The sequence below is a fragment of the Brassica rapa genome, chromosome A08 (assembly GCF_000309985.2).
Source record: "Brassica rapa cultivar Chiifu-401-42 chromosome A08, CAAS_Brap_v3.01, whole genome shotgun sequence".
In the NCBI taxonomy this organism is placed as follows: Eukaryota; Viridiplantae; Streptophyta; class Magnoliopsida; order Brassicales; family Brassicaceae; genus Brassica; species Brassica rapa.
In genome coordinates this window covers 10,275,518-10,301,341 of record NC_024802.2, presented here as the reverse complement: position 1 = coordinate 10,301,341, position 25,824 = coordinate 10,275,518, and the positions used below count along the sequence as shown (strand labels likewise).

At 37.8% G+C, this 25,824-nt stretch overlaps 6 protein-coding genes across 10 annotated transcripts; 2 read left to right on the top strand and 4 right to left on the bottom strand.

Moving 5' to 3' along the window:
- Positions 1-234: 234 nt before the first annotated feature.
- On the top strand, positions 235-3,127 carry LOC103849520 (transcriptional adapter ADA2b). Of its 5 annotated transcripts, none has more exons than XM_009126274.3 (11): positions 235-526; positions 791-846; positions 940-1,106; positions 1,186-1,251; positions 1,350-1,475; positions 1,564-1,639; positions 1,708-1,756; positions 1,837-1,856; positions 1,966-2,396; positions 2,493-2,714; positions 2,800-3,127. In XM_009126274.3, exons 1-11 carry the CDS (start codon positions 477-479, stop codon positions 2,989-2,991), a joined length of 1,455 nt encoding a protein of 484 aa, XP_009124522.1. In that variant the 5' UTR covers positions 235-476; the 3' UTR covers positions 2,992-3,127. The 5 variants fall into 5 exon arrangements, with proteins under 5 accessions (XP_009124522.1, XP_009124523.1, XP_009124524.1 ...); XM_009126275.3 differs by having other exon boundaries at positions 934-1,106; positions 1,978-2,396; XM_009126276.3 differs by having other exon boundaries at positions 236-526; positions 934-1,106; positions 1,711-1,756; positions 1,978-2,396.
- LOC103849521 lies at positions 3,089-3,587 on the bottom strand. Its single transcript, XM_033276538.1, has one exon. It carries the CDS (start codon positions 3,498-3,500, stop codon positions 3,234-3,236), a length of 267 nt encoding a protein of 88 aa, XP_033132429.1. The 5' UTR covers positions 3,501-3,587; the 3' UTR covers positions 3,089-3,233.
- Positions 3,588-4,740: 1,153 nt separating this feature from the next.
- LOC103849518 (pentatricopeptide repeat-containing protein At4g16390, chloroplastic) lies at positions 4,741-7,093 on the bottom strand. Its single transcript, XM_009126271.2, has one exon. The coding sequence runs from the start codon at positions 6,993-6,995 to the stop codon at positions 4,920-4,922; it is 2,076 nt and encodes a 691-aa protein (XP_009124519.1). The 5' UTR covers positions 6,996-7,093; the 3' UTR covers positions 4,741-4,919.
- A 3,395-nt stretch (positions 7,094-10,488) lies between these two features.
- On the bottom strand, positions 10,489-12,269 carry LOC103849517 (protein PYRICULARIA ORYZAE RESISTANCE 21). Its single transcript, XM_009126270.3, has 3 exons — positions 12,004-12,269; positions 11,570-11,651; positions 10,489-11,448 (listed from the first exon to the last, which is right to left on the bottom strand). Exons 1-3 carry the CDS (start codon positions 12,025-12,027, stop codon positions 10,763-10,765), a joined length of 792 nt encoding a protein of 263 aa, XP_009124518.2. The 5' UTR covers positions 12,028-12,269; the 3' UTR covers positions 10,489-10,762.
- Positions 12,270-20,214: 7,945 nt separating this feature from the next.
- Positions 20,215-23,345, top strand: LOC103849516 (oligopeptide transporter 3). The gene is made up of 5 exons (XM_009126269.3): positions 20,215-20,732; positions 20,963-21,060; positions 21,148-21,717; positions 21,803-22,058; positions 22,316-23,345. The coding sequence occupies exons 1-5, from the start codon at positions 20,247-20,249 to the stop codon at positions 23,111-23,113; spliced, it is 2,208 nt and encodes a 735-aa protein (XP_009124517.1). The 5' UTR covers positions 20,215-20,246; the 3' UTR covers positions 23,114-23,345.
- Positions 23,346-23,473: 128 nt separating this feature from the next.
- Positions 23,474-25,133, bottom strand: LOC103849515 (SNF1-related protein kinase regulatory subunit beta-2). Its single transcript, XM_009126267.3, has 4 exons — positions 24,750-25,133; positions 24,461-24,636; positions 24,219-24,381; positions 23,474-24,089 (listed from the first exon to the last, which is right to left on the bottom strand). Exons 1-4 carry the CDS (start codon positions 24,957-24,959, stop codon positions 23,763-23,765), a joined length of 876 nt encoding a protein of 291 aa, XP_009124515.1. The 5' UTR covers positions 24,960-25,133; the 3' UTR covers positions 23,474-23,762.
- Positions 25,134-25,824: the final 691 nt, after the last annotated feature.

The following is a 25,824-nucleotide window of genomic DNA, read 5'->3' as shown; positions in this document are numbered from 1 at the left end:
AACTAAAAACTATTAAAAAATTAGTGACTCAACTTAAATCTAATTAAAACATGACAAATAAGCAAAATTACTTAAAATTATAGAAATTAAATAATCTAAATCACTTCGTAAATAATAGTATAGATTAACTAAAATTTACACTAATATTTCATAAAACAATAAGTGCAATTAGCGTAAGGTTAAGGATTAGTGTAGTAAGTTTAAATATTATACTATAGTTAGTCAGTTAAATTTAATCATGATGCTAAAGAACAGTGACTTAGAAAATAGAAATTCCTTTTCCTCCTCCTCCTCCTCGACCTCCCTAAATTTTCTCAGGTCGGAAAGTTCTAACAGAACACACAAAGGCCACCGTCGTTATTTCTTACAGATCCGACCTGACAACTTCGGACAATTCAAATTGGATCTTTCTTCTGCCGTAGCTTTTAGCGAAACCCTAAGTACCCTTCTTCGACTTTGACATTGTTTCGGAAGCAATGGGTCGCTCTCGTGGGAACTTCCACAATTTCGAAGACCCTACCCAGAGGTATGCTCCTTCCTATTTTTCCCGACATGAGTTCTGTCTGATTCCTCCAAATTTCCTAAATTGATCCAATTGCAAGCTTCTCTGAATCAATCATTGATTTTTGTTTTTATCCGACATGGGTTCTGTCTGCTTCCTCCGAAATTGATTGAATTGCAAGCTTCTGTGAATCTTGGTAGCTTCAGATTTTGTGGCTTTTAGAAATCTTTCAGTAGCTGTAGTCTTTCCTTATCTTCATCATCTGTAAGATTGTGACTTTAACTGCAGAACGAGGAAGAAGAAAAATGCGGCTAATGTGGAGAACTTTGAGTCTTCCTCTATGGGTACTCTCATCAAAGCCCCCCTTTTTTTTTGTTGTTCTCCTGTAAAGATTCTTCCTTTTGAACTCAAAAAAGCATTAAACTTTCCAGTTACAGGAACGGAGGGAGGAGGGAAGTACAACTGCGATTATTGCCAGAAAGACATTACTGGCAAAATCAGGATCAAGTGTGATGTCTGTCCTGATTTTGATCTCTGTGTTGAGTGTATGTCTGTTGGAGCTGAGATCACTCCTCACAAATGTGATCACGCCTACCGTGTTATGGTTAGTGTGCCAAGAGTTTGATTCACCAAGAAAGTGTCGAGTTTTCTCTAACCAAACATACTTGGTTTGTTTTTGTCAGGGAAATCTAACTTTCCCGCTTATTTGTCCCGACTGGAGTGCGGATGATGAAATGCTTCTCCTGGAGGTACTACTTTTGAGATAGTCTTACTCATACGTGGCTTGTTGTCATTTATGTTTTTTTCAAAACAACTGTAACTTTTTGTTTTTGTATCTTTAATTCAGGGACTTGAAATTTATGGAATGGGAAACTGGGCAGAGGTGGCGGAGCATGTGGGAACAAAGAGTAAAGAACAGTGTCTCGAGCACTACAGAAACATTTATCTGAACTCGCCCTTCTTCCCACTTCCAGTATGCTATCTGATTACATGTATTTGCTGCAGTAGCACTACCCTTTTACAATGTAACTAATCTATGGGTAACTTTTTTTATTTCCCAGGATATGTCACATGTAGCAGGGAAGAACAAGAAAGAACTTCAAGCCATGGCCAAAGGACGCATCGAAGAGAAGAAAGGTCTACACTACTTTCCTTTAATGGTTGCTATCCTAATTCTGAAATTAATATAGCTTCTTCTTTGGCAGCAGAGCAGAACATGAAAGAAGAGTACCCCTTTTCTCCTCTTAAAGTCAAGTATGTCTCTTGTTCCTTCACAGATACTTTACAGTGATACCTTACTCCTATTTCTTATCTCTTATTCAATTATCTTGCAGAGTTGAAGACACACAAAAAGGTAGAGTTCTTTGCTTGGTATATTATATGTGTGCTTCTTGTTGTGTTGTTTACTTGCTCATAGCTCACACAAGTAGTTATATCTTGTCTTTGATCACCACCTCTATTAGAGTCTCATACAGACAGGAGTTTTGGAGGAAAGAAACCTGTTGTTGCCCCTGGAAACAACTCTTTGGTTGAATTGAGTAACTACAACCACAAAAGAGAAGAGTTCGACCCTGAATACGACAATGACGCTGAGCAGCTCTTGGCTGAGATGGAGTTCAAAGACAACGATACTCCTGAAGAAAAAGACCTCAAGCTCCGTGTCTTGCGTATTTATTCCAAAAGGCTTGATGAGAGGAAACGTAGAAAGGAGTTCATACTAGACAGAAACCTCTTGTACCCAAATCCCTTTGAGAAGGAGCTGTCTCAGGAGGAGAAAATGCAGTGTCGGCGTTTAGACGTGTTCATGCGTTTTCATTCAAAAGAGGAGCATGCGGAGCTACTCCGCAGCGTTGTGAGCGAGTACCGCATGGTGAAACGGCTCAAAGATCTCAAGGTAAAGGACATTTGCTACTCCCTCAAACTGTGTTTGTCTGGTTTGTTTTGGATGCGAGCTCACTGTGTTGGATTGTATGTGTGTGGGGGGGAGCAGGAAGCTCAAATGGCAGGGTGTCGCTCCACGGCTGAAGCAGAGAGGTACCTGGCGAGGAAGAGGAAGCGAGAGAACGAAGAAGGGATGATGAACAGAGGGAAAGAGAGCGGTCAATTTGGTGCAGGGGAAATGGGAACTAGACCACCTGTGCAAGCATCTTCAAGCTATGTGAATGATCTGGACCTGATTGGGTTCACGGAGTCGCAACTGCTCTCTGAATCCGTAAGTGTCAGAGATACCAAAAACACGTGGAACAAGCGTTTGAGATTGAGCTAAAAGAAAGAGTTTGTTTGTTTGTTTTTTGCAGGAGAAGCGTCTATGCAGCGAGGCCAAGCTGGTTCCACCGGTTTATCTACATATGCAACAAGTGATGTCACATGAGATATTCAAAGGGAATGTGACGAAGAAGTCTGATGCATATAGCTTGTTCAAGATTGATCCGACCAAAGTGGACAGAGTTTACGATATGCTTGTGAAGAAAGGTATTGCTCAGCTATAAGACTTGTGTTGTATCATGTAATCTATCAATGTGTGAGCTCTATTTGAGTTATTATATGTTCCTTTGTCACAATTGTAGTTTATATACCCTCTTCTACACATCAATGTTATGCTTATGCAAATAGTCTTTTTATCAACTTGATATTGTTACATGGTAGTGACATTTTATTTGACATAAGTGAACCAAATCATGTACATCTGTAAAGCTCATAAAAGAGATGGAGACTTTGGGATACAAATCTTTCAATCGTACTTGTGAGAATCATCAGGCCGTCCGGCGACGTATTCCATGATTCCCTCGCCAGTAGCTTCTTCTGAAAACTGTTGAAAGCCGCCGAAGGTGATTGCCACCGCCAAGAAGGCGGCCGTTGACGCAAACAGAGGCCAGAAATAAGCTAATATGTCGAGAATTCTTGGTGCTGCATACACGAGGGCCGACACAAGCACGCTCATGATGATTGCGACCATGAAATGGAGTTTGTATTCCTTCAGTCTTGCTTGAATCTCCATTTTCCCCTTTGGTCTAGAGAGAGATAGAGAGAGAGATGTTGAAGCATAAAACCTCTAAAGACTGGAGATGGTTTTAATGTCAAAAGTGTGTACCTTTTGGCTTTGCTGATCAACGTAAGGTCTCAAGTCCTTTTCTTTACTGACTGTGTGCTTTGGTGAAGATTCCATTGGTTACCATTAATCTAATCAACTACTCATGATTACTCTATTGGAATGACATGAATACCCTCACAATGTGCAGAATGTCCAGGGCTATAATCGTTATTTTAGGATTGATGGATGAGGCAATGGAGATGCCTTTTGTCTCTTTTCTTCATTTTGATTACCAAACACAAAAGTCTTTGTTTTTAAACTTTGCAAAGTTTCTTCTTTTTCATCATATCCAATGGAAAGGCATCAACTTTCGCTTCTTTGTTTACATTATAAAACTCCACCTTGTTATTATTACCACACAAGTGTTTGATTCGATTCAACATTACAGAATTTAAATAAAACACTTAACCATCACATAACTGTGACATTTTCCCTTTATTTATAGGTTCCTAAAAATAAACCTATTAAAGGAGCTGTACGTTGAAAACTTTACAGATCACAAGATCTTTCTTCTGAGCACAAGATTCACTAAGGAGAATGCAAAACTACTAGACGGAGTTGTCATCAAAATTGATCTCCCTTCTGCTACTCAGCTTCAATCCAGATCAAGATTCAAAATTATGGCATCATAAGTTATCTACCTCTAATATTGTCTGCAAAGATGGCTTCCATCTCCGCTCGCCGCTCCCGCAAGTCTCTGGGAGCTTAAAGGAAACACCCTCTGCATTTTTCAGCAGCATCTCCAGCTGCTTCCTTGTCAGAGTGATCTTTATGCACCGCCTTGTCCCAGTTTTCTTCCCAACAGTCTCTCGAGGTTGATCCTTGGTCTTCTCTGTTGCCATCTCATCCAACCAGACATCTCTAACTTTGTTTCCATGCTTGCAGCTCAATGTGGGAATGCAGTTTCCCATTTTTGCCTAGTGATGTGAGTTCTGATGATGCCCTTGACTTCCACAGTTTTATATTCAGCTCTTAGACCAACAACGTGCAAACCATCATATGACCACTAACTCTTTTCTTTAATTACGGTCAGCTAATGTAGTAGCAGTTTAAAAACATATCTTGTTTCACATGCAGCATGCTTTATCAGGAGGCCAACTGGCCAAGTCAAATGCCACCTTTATTACTAAAGTCAATACGAGGATAATGAAAAAAAGGCCATGAACTAAGTTGAATGAGACTTAATCAAATGTGTATAACACTGAGTTTGCTAGCATTACAAAAATATTTCCTGATCCAGAAACTTCCGGTATCAGGATGAAGAAAGCTACATAGTGAATAAAACCCAAAGCCACATAGACATATCAAAGGTTACATACCAAAGAACTATGCAGAAACTTCTCCTGATAAACGTCTAGACTCCAACCATTCCTTTGCCGCAACACTTGTAGTCAAGAACCAACCAACCTTATCTGGAGCTTCATGGAAGGGAGCATTAAGCTCCTTTAAGTGAGACTCAACAACAGCTGCTAGACCTTTGTCTGAGTATTTGTGTTTCCCATGTCCAGTGTTGATTCCAAGCAACGGAGGGAACTCTTCTCCGGATGCCAGAGCTGCTTCAGTTAAGTCGTTCATCCAAACATGAAGAGCGGTTAGAGCTGCCCCGAGAGAGAGACTTTTCAGATGCAAAGACCATTGGGTAGCAGATTTCGATTGGAGACTTGAATAAATGTCACACTCCATCCCCAGTTGTAGAATCTCACAAGCTTTCTCCAACTTATTGAGTTTGACACAGAGATCAATCAAGCAATTCAAATATGCTTTCTTCACATCAGAGCCGATGGAATCAATCAACTCAGATGCTTCCTTCTTCAACACCCCTTCCTCGCAGCTTTCATCCTGAACCAGCATCTTTACTACGTGACCAAGCTTTGGCTTAGCCTTCGCCACACATTCAATGAGTTTACCAATTTCCTCCCTCGGTGTCTGAGTCATTACATTCAGAAGGCAACCACAGAATCTGTCGTCTGGCTCTATACCAAGTTCCAACACTTGATCAAACGTCCTCACAACATCATCAACCTGCTTGGCTTTCCCATAACACTGGATCACCGACGTGAGCACAAACAGAGTAGGCTCAAAACCAGCTTCTCTCATCTCAAGCAGAGCCGCCTCAGCCTCAGCCACCCTCCCACAGCAAGAGTACACAGTGATGAGCGAAGAGAAAGTCCATCTGTCAGGCTCACAAGTCCCACAACTCTTCATATCCTGAAAAATCTCAAAGGCCTCATCCACGTATCCGATATCAGCACACATGGACAAGAGAGTATTGTAAAGAATCACAGTCAACTCCAACCCCTTCTCCTTCATCTCTCTGTAGATAACAAGCGCATCATCCCCATAACGAGCTCTACCATAGGCTCTAACAAGAGCAGCATAAGTACTCCAGTTCGGTTCAAACCCATTGCTAATAAGATCCTTGTGGATAATCTTCGCCTGCCAGGGCCTCTTGGCTTTACCCATTGAATCCAACAACCTATTGTAAATAACCAGATTAGGCTTCACACCAAGAGACTTCATCTCCTCATAGATATTGAGACACCCATCATAGTTTCCAGAGTAACCATATATCCTAATCAAAGTCGAAAAGGTAACAGCGTCGATACGCCATTTCTCAGTCCTTGCACGGTCATACAAGCTCAAGGCCATCTCGACGTTACCAGCACGCCCATAAGCATCGATCATAGCGGCTAGAGTGACGTTATCAGGCTCACAGCCAAAGGAAGGCATTTTCTCAAACCACTCAACAGCTCTCTTAGGTAAACCGCACTGCCTAGCGCAGCTGATTAAAGTGGTGAACGTTGCGTTGTCCGGTTTAACACCTCTCTGGAGCATTTCGTCGAACAGCTTCTCGGCCTTGTCGAAATCCTTGGACTTCCTCAACACCTTCATTGTGACATTGTAGAGAATCACTTCCCTGCTCGGTTTAACCGTCTCGAGAAGATTAATCAACACAAGAGGCGCGGTTTCTGGGTTAGTCATGTTGTTGAGGGTAACAACGGCGTCTTGCTCAAAGAGGTTACTACCGAACTTAGTTATTACATCAGAGACATCAGCCTCGTTTGGGGCACACGCGTCTAGAGACTCGGCTAGTTTGACGAGAGAAGAGTACCTCGAGTCGTAGGAGTTTCTACGAAGCTGAGAAGCTCTAGGGCTCTTGGGGTTCACCCAGGCGTTTCTTTTGGAGGCCGCGTCAAGTTTGGGTTTTTCGATGTGGGTTTCTTGCGGAATCGCTTCTTGTATTGACACGTGGATTGTTTGGAGAAGGTTTCTGGAGTGGAAGGGAGGAGAGTTGGGGTTGTAAGAGGAAAAGATAGTTCTTGGAGTGGGTTTCGGGTGAACTGAGAAGAGATTGGGATCGTGGAGGAGTGATGAAGGAGAGGAGCATAGATGAAATGACATTCTTCTTCGCTGTGGCAGAGTCGGACCTTATCCAAGAGGCTAGTCGAAGCAGCTTTGTAGAAGAAGAAGAAGAAGAAAAAGAAAAGAAGAAGCTCTTGTTGTTTTAGTTTCGTGAATGTAACTGCGTGCTGTTTTATTTGGTGAAACCCACCGCGCAGTGCGACTAACTTTCCGATAGACGATGACGCATTGGGGTGAGGTGATCTTATCGGCCTAGTTGCAGCTAAAAACCCATTATTACAAACCAGACGGGCAATTTGACAAGCCCGTTAAGTTAATAACATGCAAATCTCGTCCTCTCTCTCTTCTCTCTAATCACTCTCTTCCTATCCCTCTTCATAGACTCATCTTTCAGAGGGAGGATGATATTTGTTTTGTGTTTTTGATGTAAGATAATTTTCGATCGAATCTTTTGCTTGGCTTTGGCAATTTTCTTTTTGTTTTAGGCGATTTTTGTAGTGTTCAGTTCAACCAAATCAAAACCGCTTATCATTCCTACTTTTTTATTTTAGGTTGAACATAAATAAAGTTTATGATATAGTTCTTCTCCTTCTGCTTTGACTGGCTTCACACAGTTTGATGGAGAAGTTGGATTTCTTTGTCGTTAGAATACGTTTTCTAAAAATATGTTTTCCTACCGAAATCCGGAAAGGCATTTTCTAACAAAAACCAGAAAACGTATTTTTCGCTGAAACCCGAAAAGGCATTTTCTAAAAAAAACCAGAAAACATGTTTTCCGAACGAAATCCGAAAACCATGTTTTCAAGCTGAAACCTGAAAACGTGTTTTCCCGTCAATACTCGAAATCGTAAACACATGTTTTCCCACATAAACTAGAAAACACGTTTTCCTATCGAAACCTAAAAATACATTTTCCCGCCAAAAAAAAAAGTCTTTTCTCCCTAAAACCTGAAAAACGTGCTTTCCACTGAAACCCAAAAACACGTTTTTCTATCAAAACTAGAAAAACACATTTTCACAAAAACCCAACAAAAAACGTGTTTTTTTTCAAAAACCCAAAAACATGTTTTCTTTTAAACCCCCTCCCCCCCCCCCAAATATGAAAACCCGGAAACGTACTTTTCCGCCAGTTTTCCCGTTGAAAATGGAAATATGTTTTTCCGTTGAAACTGGAAAACATGTTTTCCCGTTGAAACCCAAAAATGTGTTTTTCCGCACAAAAACGAAAAACATGTTTTTCCGCCGAAACTCGAAAACATGTTTTCTCGTCGAAACTGGAAAACATGGTTTCCCGCCAAAACCTGCAAATTGTGTTTCTCGCCGAAACTCGAAATTTTGTTTTTTCTGCCGAAACCGGAAAATGCGTTTTCCGCCAAACCCAAAAACGTGTTTTCCGCCAAATCCAAAAACGTGTTTTCCCGCCAAACCCAAAATAACGTGTTTTCCCGCTGATACCCAAAAACCCATTTTCCGCCAACACCCAAATTGTATGTTTTTGTCAAAATCGAAAAATTGACTTTCACATTAAAATCACAAAATCATGTTTTCAGCAAAAAAAATGCAAAATATTTTATTTGCTATTTTAATTAGTTCATTATTAAGAATAAAACTCATGCGTTTTTATTCATTTTAAATACTAGTATTCAAATACTATTATGAAATAAAAAACGAACAACTTAACATCTAGATATTGCATCTGGATGCAAATACTAATTATAAAAACGAAAATCTGGATGAATGCAATATTTAGATGTTGAATTTAGATACTACATCTAGATGATGCGTCAAATACAGAAACGAACATGGCCTAAAGCTTTTCCTTGAGCTCAACACTAACAATTGGAGAAGAAAATCTTGAAATCGATGGCGATTGAAGGTCGGAAGAACATGCAAGCAGACTCAAACAAATCTGAGATGGAGATTGATGGCTCCGACAAGTTTTTTGGCACATTGTTTTTCTTTCTTGGTCAAGGAAATGAAGCCACGAGTTGACCACTTGTCATTCATGAACTTCGTCATCATTATCTTTAAGTTTATGGGCCTAGCTTGAGTATGTTTGTAAAATTGTCCATTATACTTTTGTTTTAATAAAAACGAATGGTTGACAAAAAAAACATATCCCCTTTATATTAATTAAGAAACATTACAAGTTCTTTTTGTAGCGATTCGTCATCCCTAGGATGATTCTTAGAATCATTAGAAAAATAGGTCGGTCTATTTAGTTATATATAATACTTTTTTATAAAAATAACCGTAAATTTATTATTAATATTATTTATTATTTTCTTAAATAAAAGTTACAAAATTTCCTAATGTGGCTAAAGTATATATGATAATTGATGATTTTGAATAATAAAGATTTGATAAAAATTAGTGTATCTTCCATCATATTTATTTAATTTAAAACTATTAAATAAATTAAACAACCACATTAACCATATACTACCTCGGTTTCATATTAAATGTCGTTTTAGAGATTTGTTTTGTTACAAAATAAGTGTCGTTTTCGATTTTCAATTCAAAATTTATTAATTTTATGCAAAATTTATTTTTCTATTGGTTGAAAGATGGTTAGATGTATAGGTAATAGTGTTTTTATATAGGAAATGTACAAAATTAATTGTTTCCTTAATCCGTGTTCAGAAACCTAAAACGACACTTATAATGAAACAGAGGGAGGAATATAATTTTAGTTTTTTCTGTATATGTTATATTTTGAATTTTTTAAAATGACTATAAATTACTAAAACTGTTAAAATTCTCACATTCCTTTTTTCTGATCTTTGGTTAACTTTTTTTTGTTATGACAAGATACAATGATTACAAAATCATATAAGTAAAAAATCTAATTTAACTAATTTATGATTAAAAGATATATATATATATATATATATCGCTTTAAATTAAACTATATACCATATAAAACACATAAATATTTTATTTTTGAAATTTACTTTGAACAATCTTTTTGATAATTGCTTTGAATAAACATTGAACTTAATTTAAAAAAAAAATATAAATTACTAAAACTATTAGTCTCACAATAAAATTTTAGTTATCAATAATTTAAAGTTTTTTCTACAAAAAGTACAAATGATAAAAAAACCATATGAATAGAAAACATAATATAATAGAAATTAATATTAAAAATATACTATATATGTTAATATTATTTAAATCTAATTATATATCATATCAAATAGAAAAATACTATTTGGATTAATAAAATTTATTTATATGTTCGCACCAATTTAATTATATATGTAATAGTTACTAAATTTTTGATTATTCGATATATATTTATTATTTTATAATATGTAAAAACATATAATACCTAAAATAATTTATATATATAATTTCTCGTAAGGTGCAGATCTTAACCTTGATGTATACAATCAAACCTTTTGGACTGTATGAAATTTTGAATACACCTACGAAATGAATATACATCAAACTTCAACTGATGACTTATTTAGAAGAAAAAAATAAGAAAATTAATATCTATAAAATTACAGCCATTTAAAAATAATTATTATTGATAAAGCCAAGTATTTTTATTGGTGTATATTCAAGAAAATGCAACAAGCTTTTTATACTGTTTACAATTACAGCTTCAAAATGGACAACCAAATGGAAATGGCTACCATTTACAAAATACAACGATCCTTACTTCCTTATTCGCTTTACTATCACAACATTATACATAAACATCTCTATATATATTCTTTTCATTATTTGTATAAGAAAAAAGAAAGATTTGAAGAAAAATAAGGATTTAAACAGAGTGAAAAAGGGAATAAGTCATATCACATGATGGAGCAGCTCTGTGGGTTCTCTTCGCTGAAGTAATCGCATCTGGTGAGGTGGCATTGTCGGTAACTAGGTGGTGGTCCTCCTCCCCAGCTATCGTAGACTGGTCGGCCGTAGCACTCGTACGGTTGAGGCGGCGGCATTCCATATCCATTGAACGTTGGCCCACATCCATAACCACCATAGTAGGGCCCACAACACATGGCTGCTGGCTGCCCCGGCGGCATTATTGGCACCATCTGTGGCGGAGGTCCAGGCTGCTTCGGGACAGGAGCGGGAGCTGGAGCAGGTGCCGGTGCTGGTGCTGGTGCTGGAGCAGGTGCGGGTGCAGCTTTGGGCGCAGCAGGTTTCTCGGGTTCTTTAGGCTTCTCGGGTTGCTTAGGCTTTTCAGGTTCTTTAGGTTTCTCGGGTTCTTTAGGCTTTTCAGGTTGCTTTGGCTTTTCAGGCTCTTTAGGCTTTTCAGGCTCCTTAGGCTTCTCAGGAGCTTTGGGAGCATCTTTGGGCTTTTGGGGAGGAGGTTGGGGTTGTGGCTGAGGCGGCTTTGGTGGTTCTAAGATCTCGATGGTCTTGATAGAGCCGCCACCTTTAGAACAAAGTTTGTCCATGATCTTCTCAGGGCTGCAGCAAACCACCTTGATGATGACTATGTTGGACTTTTCATCAAATATTTGATCTCTGATTTCTCTTGTTCCCAATCACATAAATCATTATCCACTCAGTCCATTTCATCACCAATGGAATCATATCGAACAAATAATAATTCACCAGAATCTTTATAAAAAAGAAAGAGAGAAGGAACTCACGAGGGAATTTGCAAAGAACCTTCTTGACCTTCTTGTAACACTTGGCGCAATCAAGATCCACCTTCAACTTCATCATAGTTACCTGTTTTTTGGATATAGACATCACTTCAGGTTCTGTCTTATTAGTTAATAATGGTAAACTATGATCACCACACTTTGGAACTGATTCGATCTCTGACACAAAAAGAAAGAAAGAGAGAAAGATTCTTCTAATAGCTTCCACAAAGTTTACCTATTTTTATTCGATCGTGTTTTTTTAAAAAATCCATACAAAACAAAATAATCCCACATATACAAAACATAATAATAAACAAAACAAGAAGTGAACAGAAAAAAAGAGTATCAAAAGCTCCACAAGATATAAATTTTAAAGACCCACACAACTCTCTGTCTACTGAAAGACAAACAAAATAAGAAGAGAAGAGAAGACAAACCTTTTCCTTGCCCTTCTCGGCCATGGCTTGAAATGGAGAGCTGAGATCTGAGATCTGACGATGGCTTTGAGTCTACTTCAAGAGAGAAAGGCATGGGTGGTGGTGAGAAGTGTAGCTTTTTATAACACTGACTCAAACCTGACTTAACCAATGCCATGATGACACGCGTACGTAGTTAGCATCCGTTCTTGATTTAATCAAATTTTTTTCATATCTTTTTGCTCTTATATATCTGTATATTATTTCTGACTTTTTTCTTAGAAGAAAGAAATGGTGAGCGTACAATAATGAATCAATGAAAAGATACCTTTTCACATATCTAACTTTCCTAATTGCCATTAACTGCCCTGACCAAACTTTCTTTGTTATTTTCTTTTCATTCAAATGATATTTACTGCTAATCTAATGTTACTTTTTAGTTTTACTAAATTAATTAAAATGAAAAGTTAAAATAAACTATTTATGGCATGAGTCCGTGGCTATATTTTCAATCATTCTTCCTTCAAGGCAACTCTTCGTCTCCTCTTTTTGTTTTGTAGGATATTTGCTCTATAAATATGGTAGAGAATCTGTGTAATTGTTTCACCAGCTCTAATAATCAATCTAACAACTCCCACTTCCACACTATCACATCACATGCTTTGTATTCATCTTATATAAATAGGAAGAGTGACATAATTTTGTATATGTCCAGGTTATAGTAGTATATTACTAACTAACACATAGAGCAATTAGGCCCCAGCAAAATAACAGGAACCGAAGAACCGAACCGGAACTGAAATACCCGAAACCAGAATTCGATCAATACTCTCAAATATCCGAACTGTTCTTTTATTTTTATATCCGAAATAACCGAACCGAACCGGAACCGAACCGAGAAACCGAACGAGTACCCGCATATCTAAAAATATTAATTATATATACATATAACATAACTAAATATATATTTTTAATTTAAAATTCTATTAAAAGTATCTAAAAATTGTTGAGGATAATTAAATTATTATAAAGTATCTGAACTACTCGAAAGTATCTGAAACTATCCAGATAGTTTTATCTAAAATATCCAAAGTAATCCGAAATATCCAAATTTTTTTTATCTAAATCATCCTAATTATTTGATATTTTACCCTAAATAACTAATATTTTATCTAAATTATCCGAATTACCTGAACTATCCGAACCCGAACCGAATCCAAATGAGAACCAAATTTTTAGGATATTTTCCGGTTCCTACATTTACTGTCCGAACTGAACCCGAAACTATCAGAACCGAACCGAAAATAGATCAAGTAGTAAATGGATCATCTAGCCTCTTATCTGAACTATCCAAAACTCGAAATATCCGAACCGAACCGATATCCGAACCAAACCTATATCTGAAATACCCAGACCTAAGAGCAATCATCATCGTGAATTCTTCATGCGTAAGAAGAAGATAGAAAGAAAAAACAACAAAAAGGAACTGGAAGATTCGATCACATGGGCCTTTTGTTTTTTTTTTAAAAGCTCAACTGAAAAAGACACTGAGAATTAAAATAAATAGATATAGGAGCCAATGGCAATATTATAAATCTTACTGGACTATAAATCTTCTTATCGCAAAGTCCAATGGGCCGTTTCACATTCTTTTGGAGAGATAGCTTATCAATATTAAGAAGTGAACTCATCTTATTTTCAGTTTGTTTCTCTTTCAACTATGAATCCGAATTCTCTATCAGGAGCAACATCCTGGGAATTGTCGTCAGTCGATATAATTTCATGAAAAAAACTGCACTTTCTGACAATCTTTTTCTTATAAATGCATTCACACACCACTTGATTGCTTCTTATAATACAATACAACTTCAAATCATGTCAAATCAAAGTTTATGAGCTTTCATGTTATATCATTGTAGACAACTTTTTTCTTCATTCACCCATCTCAAAAAGAATCCAACTTCAAGATTGGCAACACGTCCAACTCGCATCAATACGTGATTTGATTGTATATGTAAGAAAAACTGGTGATAAGGTCCGTCCACTGCTCACACCATAAAGAAGCTCTATCCAATAGCTACATCCTGATATGACAAAAAAATATTTGAATATCTTCCTATACCTGTATATATAAGTCTGAAATGTTGAAATATGGAGAACCGTATACGTAAGATGGTCGCTTAGATGATATATAATCTCAAATATGACGTGTTTACTTTTAAAACCAGTAGAAAACTGATTAAATGATTGAGTTCACATTGTCACATGCAATGGAATTAGAGGGTAGAGATATTCTTAGGGTTTTAAAGCTCAAGGACTATGTAAAACATGTGACCATATCTAATAATCTATGAAATAAACAGGGTCCAATATGGGTCGATACGTTTAGGTCTGCAGGGACCGCTCCATTTATTTTCATTATCATTTTGTTTTTTCCACAACTACATCATTTTGGTCTTCACAAACGAGCCGGAAGTTATATAGTACTACTACAAGTTTTGATATTTAAATTTGGAGATTGAGAGTATTTGTCCTTAGGAAATCTTTTCCTTAATTTGTTTTATATTCATTAGTTTTTCTGCGTGACTTGACATAGAAACCATACTTAAAATACTTAGAGAAACCGGATTATACGTTGTAAACATGTAATTCTCCAATTCCCCATAAACAAACAATAGTAATTCAACCTCAGTTACAAATCTTGATAGCCAATAACAGTTGATTCAATTCAACCAGTCGCTTAAAGAAAAATAATTTAATACGAATAATAAAATTTACAAAGAAACAGTGAAGAAGATGTGATATTCCATTTGCCATCTTCATCGATATATATGTCTGTGTTTATATAACTTTTTGTTGGTTGACTTAAACAGGTCGCCGGGCCGGGCTGTTGGTTGGCAACAGGACCGAAAATGACTTAAAACCGTACCAATCGGATTGAAGAAAAGCTTTACCAAAACGGCTTGCACATAGACTCTGGTTCAGTTTAGGTTGGTCTGTTTTGGTTTGGTTCACTTAAAACGCTCTCCCTCTATAGTAGCCATGAACATTCAGTTTTCGGTAGTTTTGGTACATGTATTTTAGTTTTCGGTTTTTCAGTTTTAGAGATTTAGAAACTGTTCGGGTATTTATGAAATTTGGCTTGGTTTCGATTCAATTATTAATTTTGTTTGCTTTGGTCCAGTTCGAATAACATAGTTAGGAACCGATTAATATCCAAAAAATTTGGCTCCATTTTAGTTATAGATTTTCAGATAATTTGGGTAAGAGATCGGATAATTTAGAGGATTTTGGTTAAATATTTGGTAATTCGGATTGTTTGAATAAAATATCAAATGTTTTGGGTTATTTTAAATATTTCAGATAAAATTTATTAAGATAATTCACTTTTGTGTAATTTAGTTTATAAAAAGTATTTTAAATATATTAAATTATAACTAAATTAAATTGAATAAAATTTATTTTTGTTATATGGACTATATTTTAGATATTTGGATATCCATTCATTTCCAATTCGGTTTTAGTTTTTTTAGTTTTAGAGATACATGAACTATTCACATAAATCATGGTATCCAAATTCAAACCGAACAAAGTTTTCTATTCGCTTCTTTTTTGTTCTGGATAAACGTACCTATCAGCCCATGGCTACTCTTTCGTATCTATATAACAAAAAAAAAAACTCGTTTTATTTATGTGTTTGTAGGAGTTTATACCAGAGATCCGGAAAAATATATCAGAGAGGTGGATATAAATTCATGAAAAGACGATACATTTTCTAACTGTTGTGTTGTTTTCCAGTGAAGACCATGGGGATGAAACATGTGGCTATGCTAGTTATGATGCACCTTATACCACAACCCGTGATCTTTTTAGTCAACTTCCAAATTCCTATATCTGCTTCTTCATTTGTGGTGGTGTGCCTATCTACAGTCTGCTGATATTTGAACTGTTTAATCACTAGACGTTTTTAGCTGTTTAGTTAGTGTATACGTTTTTAATTGTAATGCCCTGTATAATATCAATTATGTCATATAATATAGATCTAAAGAATGTTATTTTTCAGGTGTCGTTTAGGTAAAATGGATCGACAAGAATATTTACATATTGAGAGAGACACACAGAAAGATACAAAGCAAAGTGTCGTCTCTGCTGAAAATTCAACCCCAAGAGAAAAATTAACAATTAGATTGGAAAGCTGGTGGGTCCAAATTGCAACTCAAAAAGTCACGATGACTTTGATAGGATTCTGTCCATTTTGATGTGATTGTGAAGATATATATCATTCTAATTTGTGTGGCTCTGGTACAAGTATCCTGTTTCTATCCTTCACAGGTAACGGATTTGATTCGTAATGTTAAATCACGAATAGTTGTTGGATGATGCAGTAAGAAAATAATGGTAAAGATAGACGGTACGAAGTTGATGCCTGGTATATACTGGTCTGGTTGTACAGAAGTTTTATATTGTCAATTTGTCGTTCTCTTACTTCTTACTATATATCTAAGTACTATATACCACCATCTCTCACAACAACAGAAAAGCTTAAGCTGTTGCTGTGTCACCAATCAGGCCAAACAACATTTAATCGTGGGGATAGCATCTTAAAACTCAAAAGATCATCTAAGTATCTATAACTATATAGTAAATATGCGAAGTTGGTCTGAGAATGACAAGCACTAGAGAGAATGAAAATGTGAATGGAATGGAAGGAGTTCGTTTTGGTCGATGCAGAATCAAGCCAGGCCCGCATGGTAATGCCTCGGTCGCTTTTTGCCTTTACGAAAAATGTATGAAAGGTCCAAATGAAATGATTGCTGTAGATTTGTGGTGGTTAATTTATTACTCTGTGATTTACTGTTCGTGAACTCAAGACCCGATCTAAGATTTAGAAGACAGTAAATGATCTTAGGTTAATAATGTTAACAAAACAAATTCTTTTGATAATTTGGAAGTAATACAACCTTAGGCTGGATTGTAGACTAATGAACCCACATCTATCGGGGTTCAATTTCCTTCAATGACCCCCTGAACCTTACTTTCCAAATTTTAGCAAAAAAATATATATTTGAGGGTTTCATTCGACTAAGTCTAAAACCAGCCCTGCATGAAATACAAGTCTATAATGTATATATATACATATATTTTTTTTCGTCGTCTATAATGTATATAGTATCGATTTTATGTAATAATAAGGTAAAGGGAGAGCAGAGAAGTGGGCTTTTTAGGTTCAAGGAAAGGGAATAAAGGGAGATTTAACAATAAGGAAGTGTCGTTTTATGTGGATGAAAAAGAAAAGAATATAGTGTGGGGATTCTGTGATGTGTCACTCTCTCAAATCTAAATTCATTGCTTCAAAGATCAAAACTACTCAAGAATCTTATTTACCAAGTTGGTGAGGTGGTCTCTACAACCTACTCTCGTAGCATCTCATTTCCTAATTATATTCCTTGAAACAGAAAGAAAGAAACAAACATATATGCCTTTAGCGATCAAAGAGCTTGACATTTTTTTTTTTATTTAGAGAGCTTGACATTTGTTTGGTTATCCGCTAGATTCTCAAGTCTCACCAAGCAGTTAAAGCATACATATTTGATAATGATCTCAATCCTCCTATTTAATCCATGAGAGAGAATCATGCATGTTATTCATGTTCATACAAGTTTTGAAATATATATTATTTAAAATTTACTTTCTGAGATCAAGAATATCGACGGAAGCTTAACTAATATAACTTCTAAAGACCGGATTATTTGGGATTCCACGTACACCATGTTATTCGGGTCAGATCATAAACTAGTGATGCTTTCAGTATTGGACTTTCGCCGTCTAGAGCGCGGCATTCCACTACTCTGTAGCAGCACCTTGTTTTTATTACTTTCTTACCGTTTTTACGGTTAGGTTGTTTTCATCTCAGTGTTGCTAGCATCGATACAGATTCATTCATGATTATTAGATAATTTCGGAATTACGCTAAGTGCTAGTCGGGTGGTAATCCTGAGCCTACTGAGTTACCAAAAAATCAAAAAGTATTCAAAAATTACGCGGGGTCTAGTTTTAAATACAATTTAATATATTTATAATATATTTAGCTAATTTTAAACATGATGACACATGTTCTTAGACATAATTATATAATTTTTATATATAATTTTAAACGACCTCTTTTTTATTTGTTGAACATTTAGATTATGGTCTGTTTGGTACGAAAAAAATCCGTAAATGCAGTAATTATGTGTTTGTTTTGTGTTTGATAGCTAATTATACTTATCTAGTAATGAATAAATACACAAAATCTGTCAATAATGAATAATAAATAATCAATCGTGTTTCAACTTTACACGGACGGGAAAAAAAACTTAGGCGGTCTACGCGAGAATTAGGCGGTTAACGCGGAAATTAAGCAATCTTACGCGGATCAATGCGTGTCAACGCCTAGCTACACCGATTTGAGCATATTCGCCAGAATTAACCTCCGAACAACGCCTAGCTGCTTCTTCTCTGTGACTGGTTTGCGGAGTGAGGTATTAAAACGAAGTAGTAGTTTTGATTTTCAGCTCATCTCTTGCGAGGAGGTGACCATCCTTTTGCTTGTAGATGGTGGAGTATGGGTACACGAGGGTCCGCGTGTATGAACTGCTGATCCTTTTAGTTGTTGTCCCCTCTGTGTGTTTCAAGGTTCCACCTTGTGCCTTGGTCTCTCTTGGTCGCTGGAGGCTCGTTCCAGATGTGGTGTTAGTGGTTTTGGCTCCATGTCTGCTTCAGTCTGGTGTTGGTTTCTGCCGGGTTTGGTTCCTGTGAGATTGTGGTTTCTGTATGGTTTTTTGTGGGATTGTGGTCTTCTCAAGTCTCTGTTATGTTCTTATGGTCTCAGCCTGTGCTTATTCAGGTTCTTTGGAAACCAATAGTTGGATTGTCGTCTGTGTGGAGCTTGACAGTTTCTGGTTAATTGATGAGAATCACTTGCCGTCTCCTTAGTAATGGTTCTTCATTGTTGTGTTCATGACCTTTTGGCATGGCTTGTTAGTCTTGTATGGTTTTTTGTGGGTAGACTAAAGCTCAAAAGACTGTCCAGTAGGGTGGGCAGTTTTTTCTTCTATCATGGACTTCATATTTCGTTAAATGCAATTCATAGATGACAAAAAAAAAAAGACTTGTTGCTCTAATCCAAGTTAGAAAGTAGTATATTATACTAACATTTGTATATTTTATTAATCTTTGTACCACCATTTTTAAGAATAGCTTCTTTTTGTTGGGACAACTAAGAATAGATTTAACATTTTTATTTAACTAAGAACACAATAATGTTATTTGCCGTCGCTTCTTCATTGTTTCATTGACTCTCTTAAGTCTTCAAGGACAAACCATTCATTAGAAAGTGCTAAAAAGGTCAAAAGCATATTCAAAGGACCGCAACCAATTCACTCTTGTCCACCTGTCACTGCCACTCTGTCAAAACTACGTAAGCATGGTGGCCACGTGGATTCAGTTTTGTTCTGCGCAGACCACGAGCTTCACACACTCGCGAGGCGCGACGTCCGTCAGAGCGCTAACGGCCGTTCCCTTTTCCCTGCCTATCTATTGACGGTAAGTTCTCACGGCGTTGGGAACGTGAAGCGTAAGGTCCCAGTCGAGTGTCGAAACAGACCCCACACGAGACAAGCTTATAACTAGACAGAGAAATGAGTGTGCCAAACCTCAAACAACACGCGCGACTCACACGCGTGGAAAAATATGGTAAGCAGCCATTTACAACCTCCCAATGTGTGTTTTTTTCGGTAGCAAATTATTATTTGAACTTAACACCATTATTTATTTTTGGTAGCAAATTAATGTTTGAATTTGACAGACTAGTAAAAGATTTATCCAGTTATAGAAAATGAAACAATTTTTTTTTATAATAGCGAGATATCTAGAATTATTTTTAGATTTTAGCAAAAATATCAACATAAAATCCAAATATATATTTTCACTCATATAATATAGCAAAAATTTGGAAATAAATACAAAAAATCTGTTACAAAAAACAATCTCTAACAATTATTACAAAATAATGTAATTACTCTAATTATTAAATTGATCGACAAAGATTTCACCAAGGGTATCCGTGAAGCCTAAAGAGCACACGTGGATAAACTAACGTAAAGAAAGAAGGGGCAAGACCGTAATTTCGACTTCTCACTTATTACCAGTCGTTCCATGTCTCTGTCCTTTGGTTATATAAACAAGACAGACGCAACTTTGTCTGGTACCTCTCTGTAAAAGACATGGACGCAGAAAAAGCTAGCAACGATAACAATGGCCACGTCGAGCACGAGCGCTGTCCGGTGGAGGAAGTGGCACTCGTGGTCCCTGAGACCGACGACCCAACTCTACCGGTGATGACATTCAGAGCTTGGTTCTTGGGTCTGTCCTCTTGCGTCCTCCTCATCTTCCTCAACACGTTCTTCACTTACCGCACGCAGCCGCTCACCATCTCCGCGATTCTTATGCAAATCGCCGTCTTGCCCATCGGCAAGTTCATGGCTCGGACTCTCCCCACCACTTCTCACAGGCTTATGGGGTGGGAGTGGAGCCTCAACCCTGGTCCTTTCAACATCAAGGAGCATGTTATTATCACCATCTTTGCTAATTGTGGTGTTGCTTACGGTGGTGGTGATGCTTACTCCATTGGAGCCATCACTGTCATGAAGGCTTATTACAAGCAGAGTCTTAGCTTCATCTGTGGTCTCTTCATTGTCTTAACCACTCAGGTACCTCTCTCTCCCTCTTGAGATTTCATAGATTCGTGGAAAGATTGTTGAATTTGATCAATGCTCTAAAACTCGGTTAAATGGATATGAAGGAAATAATTTTTAACATTTTTTTTAATTAGTCTAAGCGTTCAAAAAATCTGTCTAGACGTCCGCCTAAACTATAATCCACGTCTAACCACTGCCTAGTGATTTTTCGAATATTGATATTGATGAATGGGTGTGTGTAGATTTTGGGTTATGGATGGGCTGGAATCTTGAGGAGGTATCTTGTTGATCCTGTTGACATGTGGTGGCCATCCAACCTTGCTCAAGTCTCTCTTTTCAGGTTTGTAATCTTATCTCAACTGAAACGCTGTTTTTACTGACAAACGCAAAAAAAAAAAAAAAAGTAGCTGAACGCTTTTTGTTTCAGGGCGTTGCACGAGAAGGAGCACAAGTCAAAAGGCTTGACGAGGATGCAGTTCTTTCTTGTGGCGCTTGGTGCTAGCTTCCTCTACTATGCACTTCCAGGCTACCTATTCCCAATCTTGACTTTCTTCTCATGGGTGTGTTGGGCTTGGCCTAATAGCATCACGGCTCAGCAAGTTGGGTCAGGGTACCATGGCCTTGGAGTTGGAGCCTTCACTCTTGACTGGGCTGGTATCTCTGCTTACCACGGCAGCCCCTTGGTGGCTCCTTGGTCCTCTATCCTCAACGTTGGTGTTGGTTTCATCATGTTCATTTACATCATAGTTCCTGTTTGTTACTGGAAGTTCGACACTTTCGATGCTAGAAAGTTCCCCATTTTCTCCAACCAGCTCTTCACTTCCGCTGGCCAGAAGTATGACACAACCAAGATCTTGACACCGCGGTTCGATCTTGACATCAATGCTTATAACAACTACGGGAAGCTTTACCTCAGCCCTCTTTTCGCGCTCTCTATTGGGTCTGGTTTTGCGAGGTTCACTGCAACGCTAACTCATGTAGCATTGTTCAACGGCAGGTTAGTTAGTTTGTTTTGTTGTCTCTTGAGTGAAACAAAAAGAGAGAATGTGAATTAATCAGTTTGGTGTGTTTTGTTTATGCAGGGACATATGGAGGCAGACTTGGTCTGCAGTGAAGACGGTGAAGCTGGACATACATGGGAAACTGATGCAAAGATACAAACAAGTGCCAGAGTGGTGGTTTTATGTGTTGCTGGTTGGAAGTGTAGCATTGTCTCTCCTCATGTCTTTTGTGTGGAAGGAGTCAGTGCAGCTTCCGTGGTGGGGAATGCTCTTTGCTTTTGCAATGGCTTTTATTGTCACTCTCCCTATTGGTGTCATTCAAGCTACTACAAACCAGGTTTTTGTTTACTAGTTTTATACTACTCCCTCTGCTCAGTTGTAATTAAAAAGAATATTTCACAAAAAAAAGAATTTTTAAAATGTTTTTATAAAGAAATTGTAAACTTCAAAAAGATTAATTGAGTTTATTAAATTTTTTTTGGTTAAAAGTTGCTGAAAATTGTAGAAAATGATGCATTATAAATAATGATTTAATGTATATTTTTGGTTTCAATTTACACATTGCATGCTTATATATTTTGTGTTAAATTGCAGCAACCAGGGTATGATATAATAGGGCAGTTTATTATTGGTTACATCCTGCCTGGAAAGCCTATTGCAAACTTGATTTTCAAGATTTATGGAAGAATCAGCACAGTCCATGCTCTCTCCTTCTTGGCAGACCTTAAGCTTGGCCATTACATGAAGATCCCACCGCGGTGCATGTACACGGCTCAGCTTGTTGGCACTGTGGTTGCTGGTGTGGTGAACTTGGGAGTGGCCTGGTGGATGCTTGAGAGCATTCAAGACATATGCGACATTGAAGGAGATCACCCCAATAGCCCCTGGACTTGCCCCAAGTACAGAGTCACCTTTGATGCTTCGGTTATTTGGGGATTGATAGGACCAAAACGGCTGTTTGGAGCAGGAGGCATGTACCGTAACCTTGTCTGGCTCTTCCTCATCGGAGCTGTCTTGCCTGTTCCTGTGTGGGCCATGAGCAAGATCTTCCCTGACAAGAAGTGGATTCCTCTCATCAACATTCCTGTAATCTCCTACGGGTTTGCAGGGATGCCTCCAGCGACACCAACCAACATTGCTAGCTGGCTGGTCACAGGAACCATCTTCAACTACTTTGTGTTCAATTACCACAAGAGATGGTGGCAGAAGTATAACTACGTGCTCTCTGCAGCGCTGGACGCAGGGACTGCATTCATGGGAGTGCTCTTGTTCTTTGCACTGCAGAATGCTGGACATGACCTCAAATGGTGGGGCACTGAAGTAGACCACTGCCCTCTTGCCTCCTGCCCAACGGCTCCTGGAATCATAGCCAAAGGCTGTCCTGTTTTCTAAATTGAGTATTAGATTCAAAACATGTTATGCAAACATGTTCCTATTATTGCTTCTTTCTGTACAGCCTTTTCTACTGCTAGATAGTGGCCATCAGAATGCAATAAACTCTGCTTTTTGGATTTATAATATGAGATTACAAAGTACTAGTTCCATTGATACTTGCTAGTATTTTGCTTTTTGAGACGCATATGATCATTTATAAATTTGAAAGCCAAACAATAATAATTTGATCCTTGCTTGTATCATCTTTTGCTTTTTTGAAAGCCAAACAATAATAATTTGTGAAAACTTGAAAGCCACAATACAAAACCGAAAAAAGAGATTTGCTGGTTTTACAAGTTTCATTTTTTTTTGTTGTTCTAAATTAATCTAAGAAAGGAGAAGAGATGATAAAAAGTCTTGAAATCAAAAGATACACATGACTGAATAATGCATCTTTCATTATGTTGCTTAAAACCTTATTGACAACTTTAAAAGACAACAAAATTCGAGCTTATTGAGAGGGAAAAACACTTTTGCCTGTGATGATAATCTCTTCTTCTTCTTCTCATATCCTATAGCCTCACACACCCATTCTCCATGAGTTAGATACTAAGCATGTCTGAGTTTCCACATGCTAATGGGAACTGGGCACTATATCATCATCTTCTCACCTCTGGAGGGACTTGTAGAGCACCACAGTTACATACTTAGCCAGAAAGCGGTGAGTGGAACCAAGGGCGACCACAGATGGACCGCTTTTGCCTTTCTGCATGTAAAGATGGTTGAGAATGACGTGCTGAGGTCTCGGCAAAGGAGATGGAATGTCAGGGCTGGCTGGAGGCAAGTTCAGCAGTGTCATCTGCAGGTGCGGCGGAACCAGAGGGGGTTCTTTGGAGTAGTCCTCAGCGCCTAGAAGCAAGCTGCTGTAACTAGCCTCTGGTGATTGCGGCGGCTCAAAACCAGATATGCTTTCAATGTCTTCTGGTACATAGTCCTGCACACAACGAACACACAAACAAAACCATATCTCTCCTATCAACATAGATGATATCTCCATTGCATTCCCTAAACACCTCAAATAGCCTCTCTCTCTCACACCCTAAAGGTTTCGAAGTGAGGTTACCTGGAGGTCCAAAAGGTTGAAAGTGTTGCCAGCGTCGTCACGAGCTAGAGGGAGCTCAGGGGCGTGCCTCCACTGTCCATCAACAATGAACCTGTACTCATACACACCTGAAGGCAAGACTTTCATTATAGTGAAGTCTTTCCCAGATCTCTGAAGCCGACTTCTGATACAAACAAACAGAAACAACAATGAGAGATTTGAAAAAAGACAAATAAAAACTCTAAAAAAAAAGGGGTAAGGACCTTGTCTTCCAATTATCCCAAGACCCTTCAACAGCAATCTCCTTGCCTCCGTGGCACCAAGTGATCATGGTGGGGATGCCTTGCTCGTTACAAGCCTCTTCGTAGGAAGGGGCCTGCATCCACGAAGGGTTTGGGATGTGGATTTCATCTGGTCTTTGAAGAGGAAGCACCGGTACCTTTAAAAGGAAAGAAAGATACAAACTTTCTTTAAATCCAATCTTTATTTATTTATTAATTAATTAATTTATTTCAGATCTGTGTGTTTAAGGGGAAAGTTGAATCTGGGAACCTGAGGAGCAAACATGAGAGGAGATTGAGTGGCGCGAGGGGATTGAGGAGGAGATTGGCCCATGAGCTCAGGAGGAGGGGGAGGAGCCGTGTCGGAAGACATGGGTTGATGATGATGGCGAGAGTGAATCTCACCGTCGTTGTCTTCCAGTGGAGATGCGTTGTTGTTGTGGACACTGTTCGCTTCGTCTCTCGCGTTCACGTTGCCCATAGGGAGAGAGAGGATACGGACAAAAGGAGGGTAATCTTAATGCTTTGTGCGGACAGAACAGGACCGGGTTTAAAGGTTCGTGCTTTTTACGTAGAGAGATTGATCAAAGAGGGACGGAGTAATTGAGAGAGAGAGTGGCTTCCCCTTCCTTCCTTCCTGAGAGATCACAAACTATTAATAAAAAATTATTAAAGAAATATATAAAAAAATGCTTAATCTTTGATTTCAACTCATAAAATATCGAAACACACATTTTTCTTTTGTTGTTGTTGTTTTGTCATTCATCGATCAATTGTTCCATACACTCTCTTTCCATCTTTCTCCACTTACTTTTCTTTCCTCTAATAGGTTTTGTTTATTGCATTTATTATCCCATAATTTGATTTGGTCCCTAATTACCCCCATACATCCCACATTTCAGTAGATGGGCATTTGGTGAAACTACCAAAATATGTTTTCAGTTCATTAACTCGCTCCTTTGTTATGTTTCAGGGGGAAAACAAGATGTAAACTTTGAACCAATTTCACAATCAATGTTTTTTTTGTGTGGTAGTTTTGGCCAAGAGGCCCATTACATTGGCTTGATAATAGCCAGGTAGCAACAAGGAGACCAAACTTCTGCTTTGGTTTATGTCTAGTGTTTTCTACCATTCAACTAGTTTCACATAGATGATGGAACACAAATAATAATTCATGTCTCAGGTATGGAGAGTGCAAGTGGGATTTGTGATCGAATCAAAAGGATGCAAAGGGTTTTTATTCAAACAATCATAAAGTTGAATAATGGGATATTCTTTTTCTTATATAAAGCGGCCTCCATATATCGCCCATGATAAAACCTCAGTTTATGTAGCTGATGACTTGA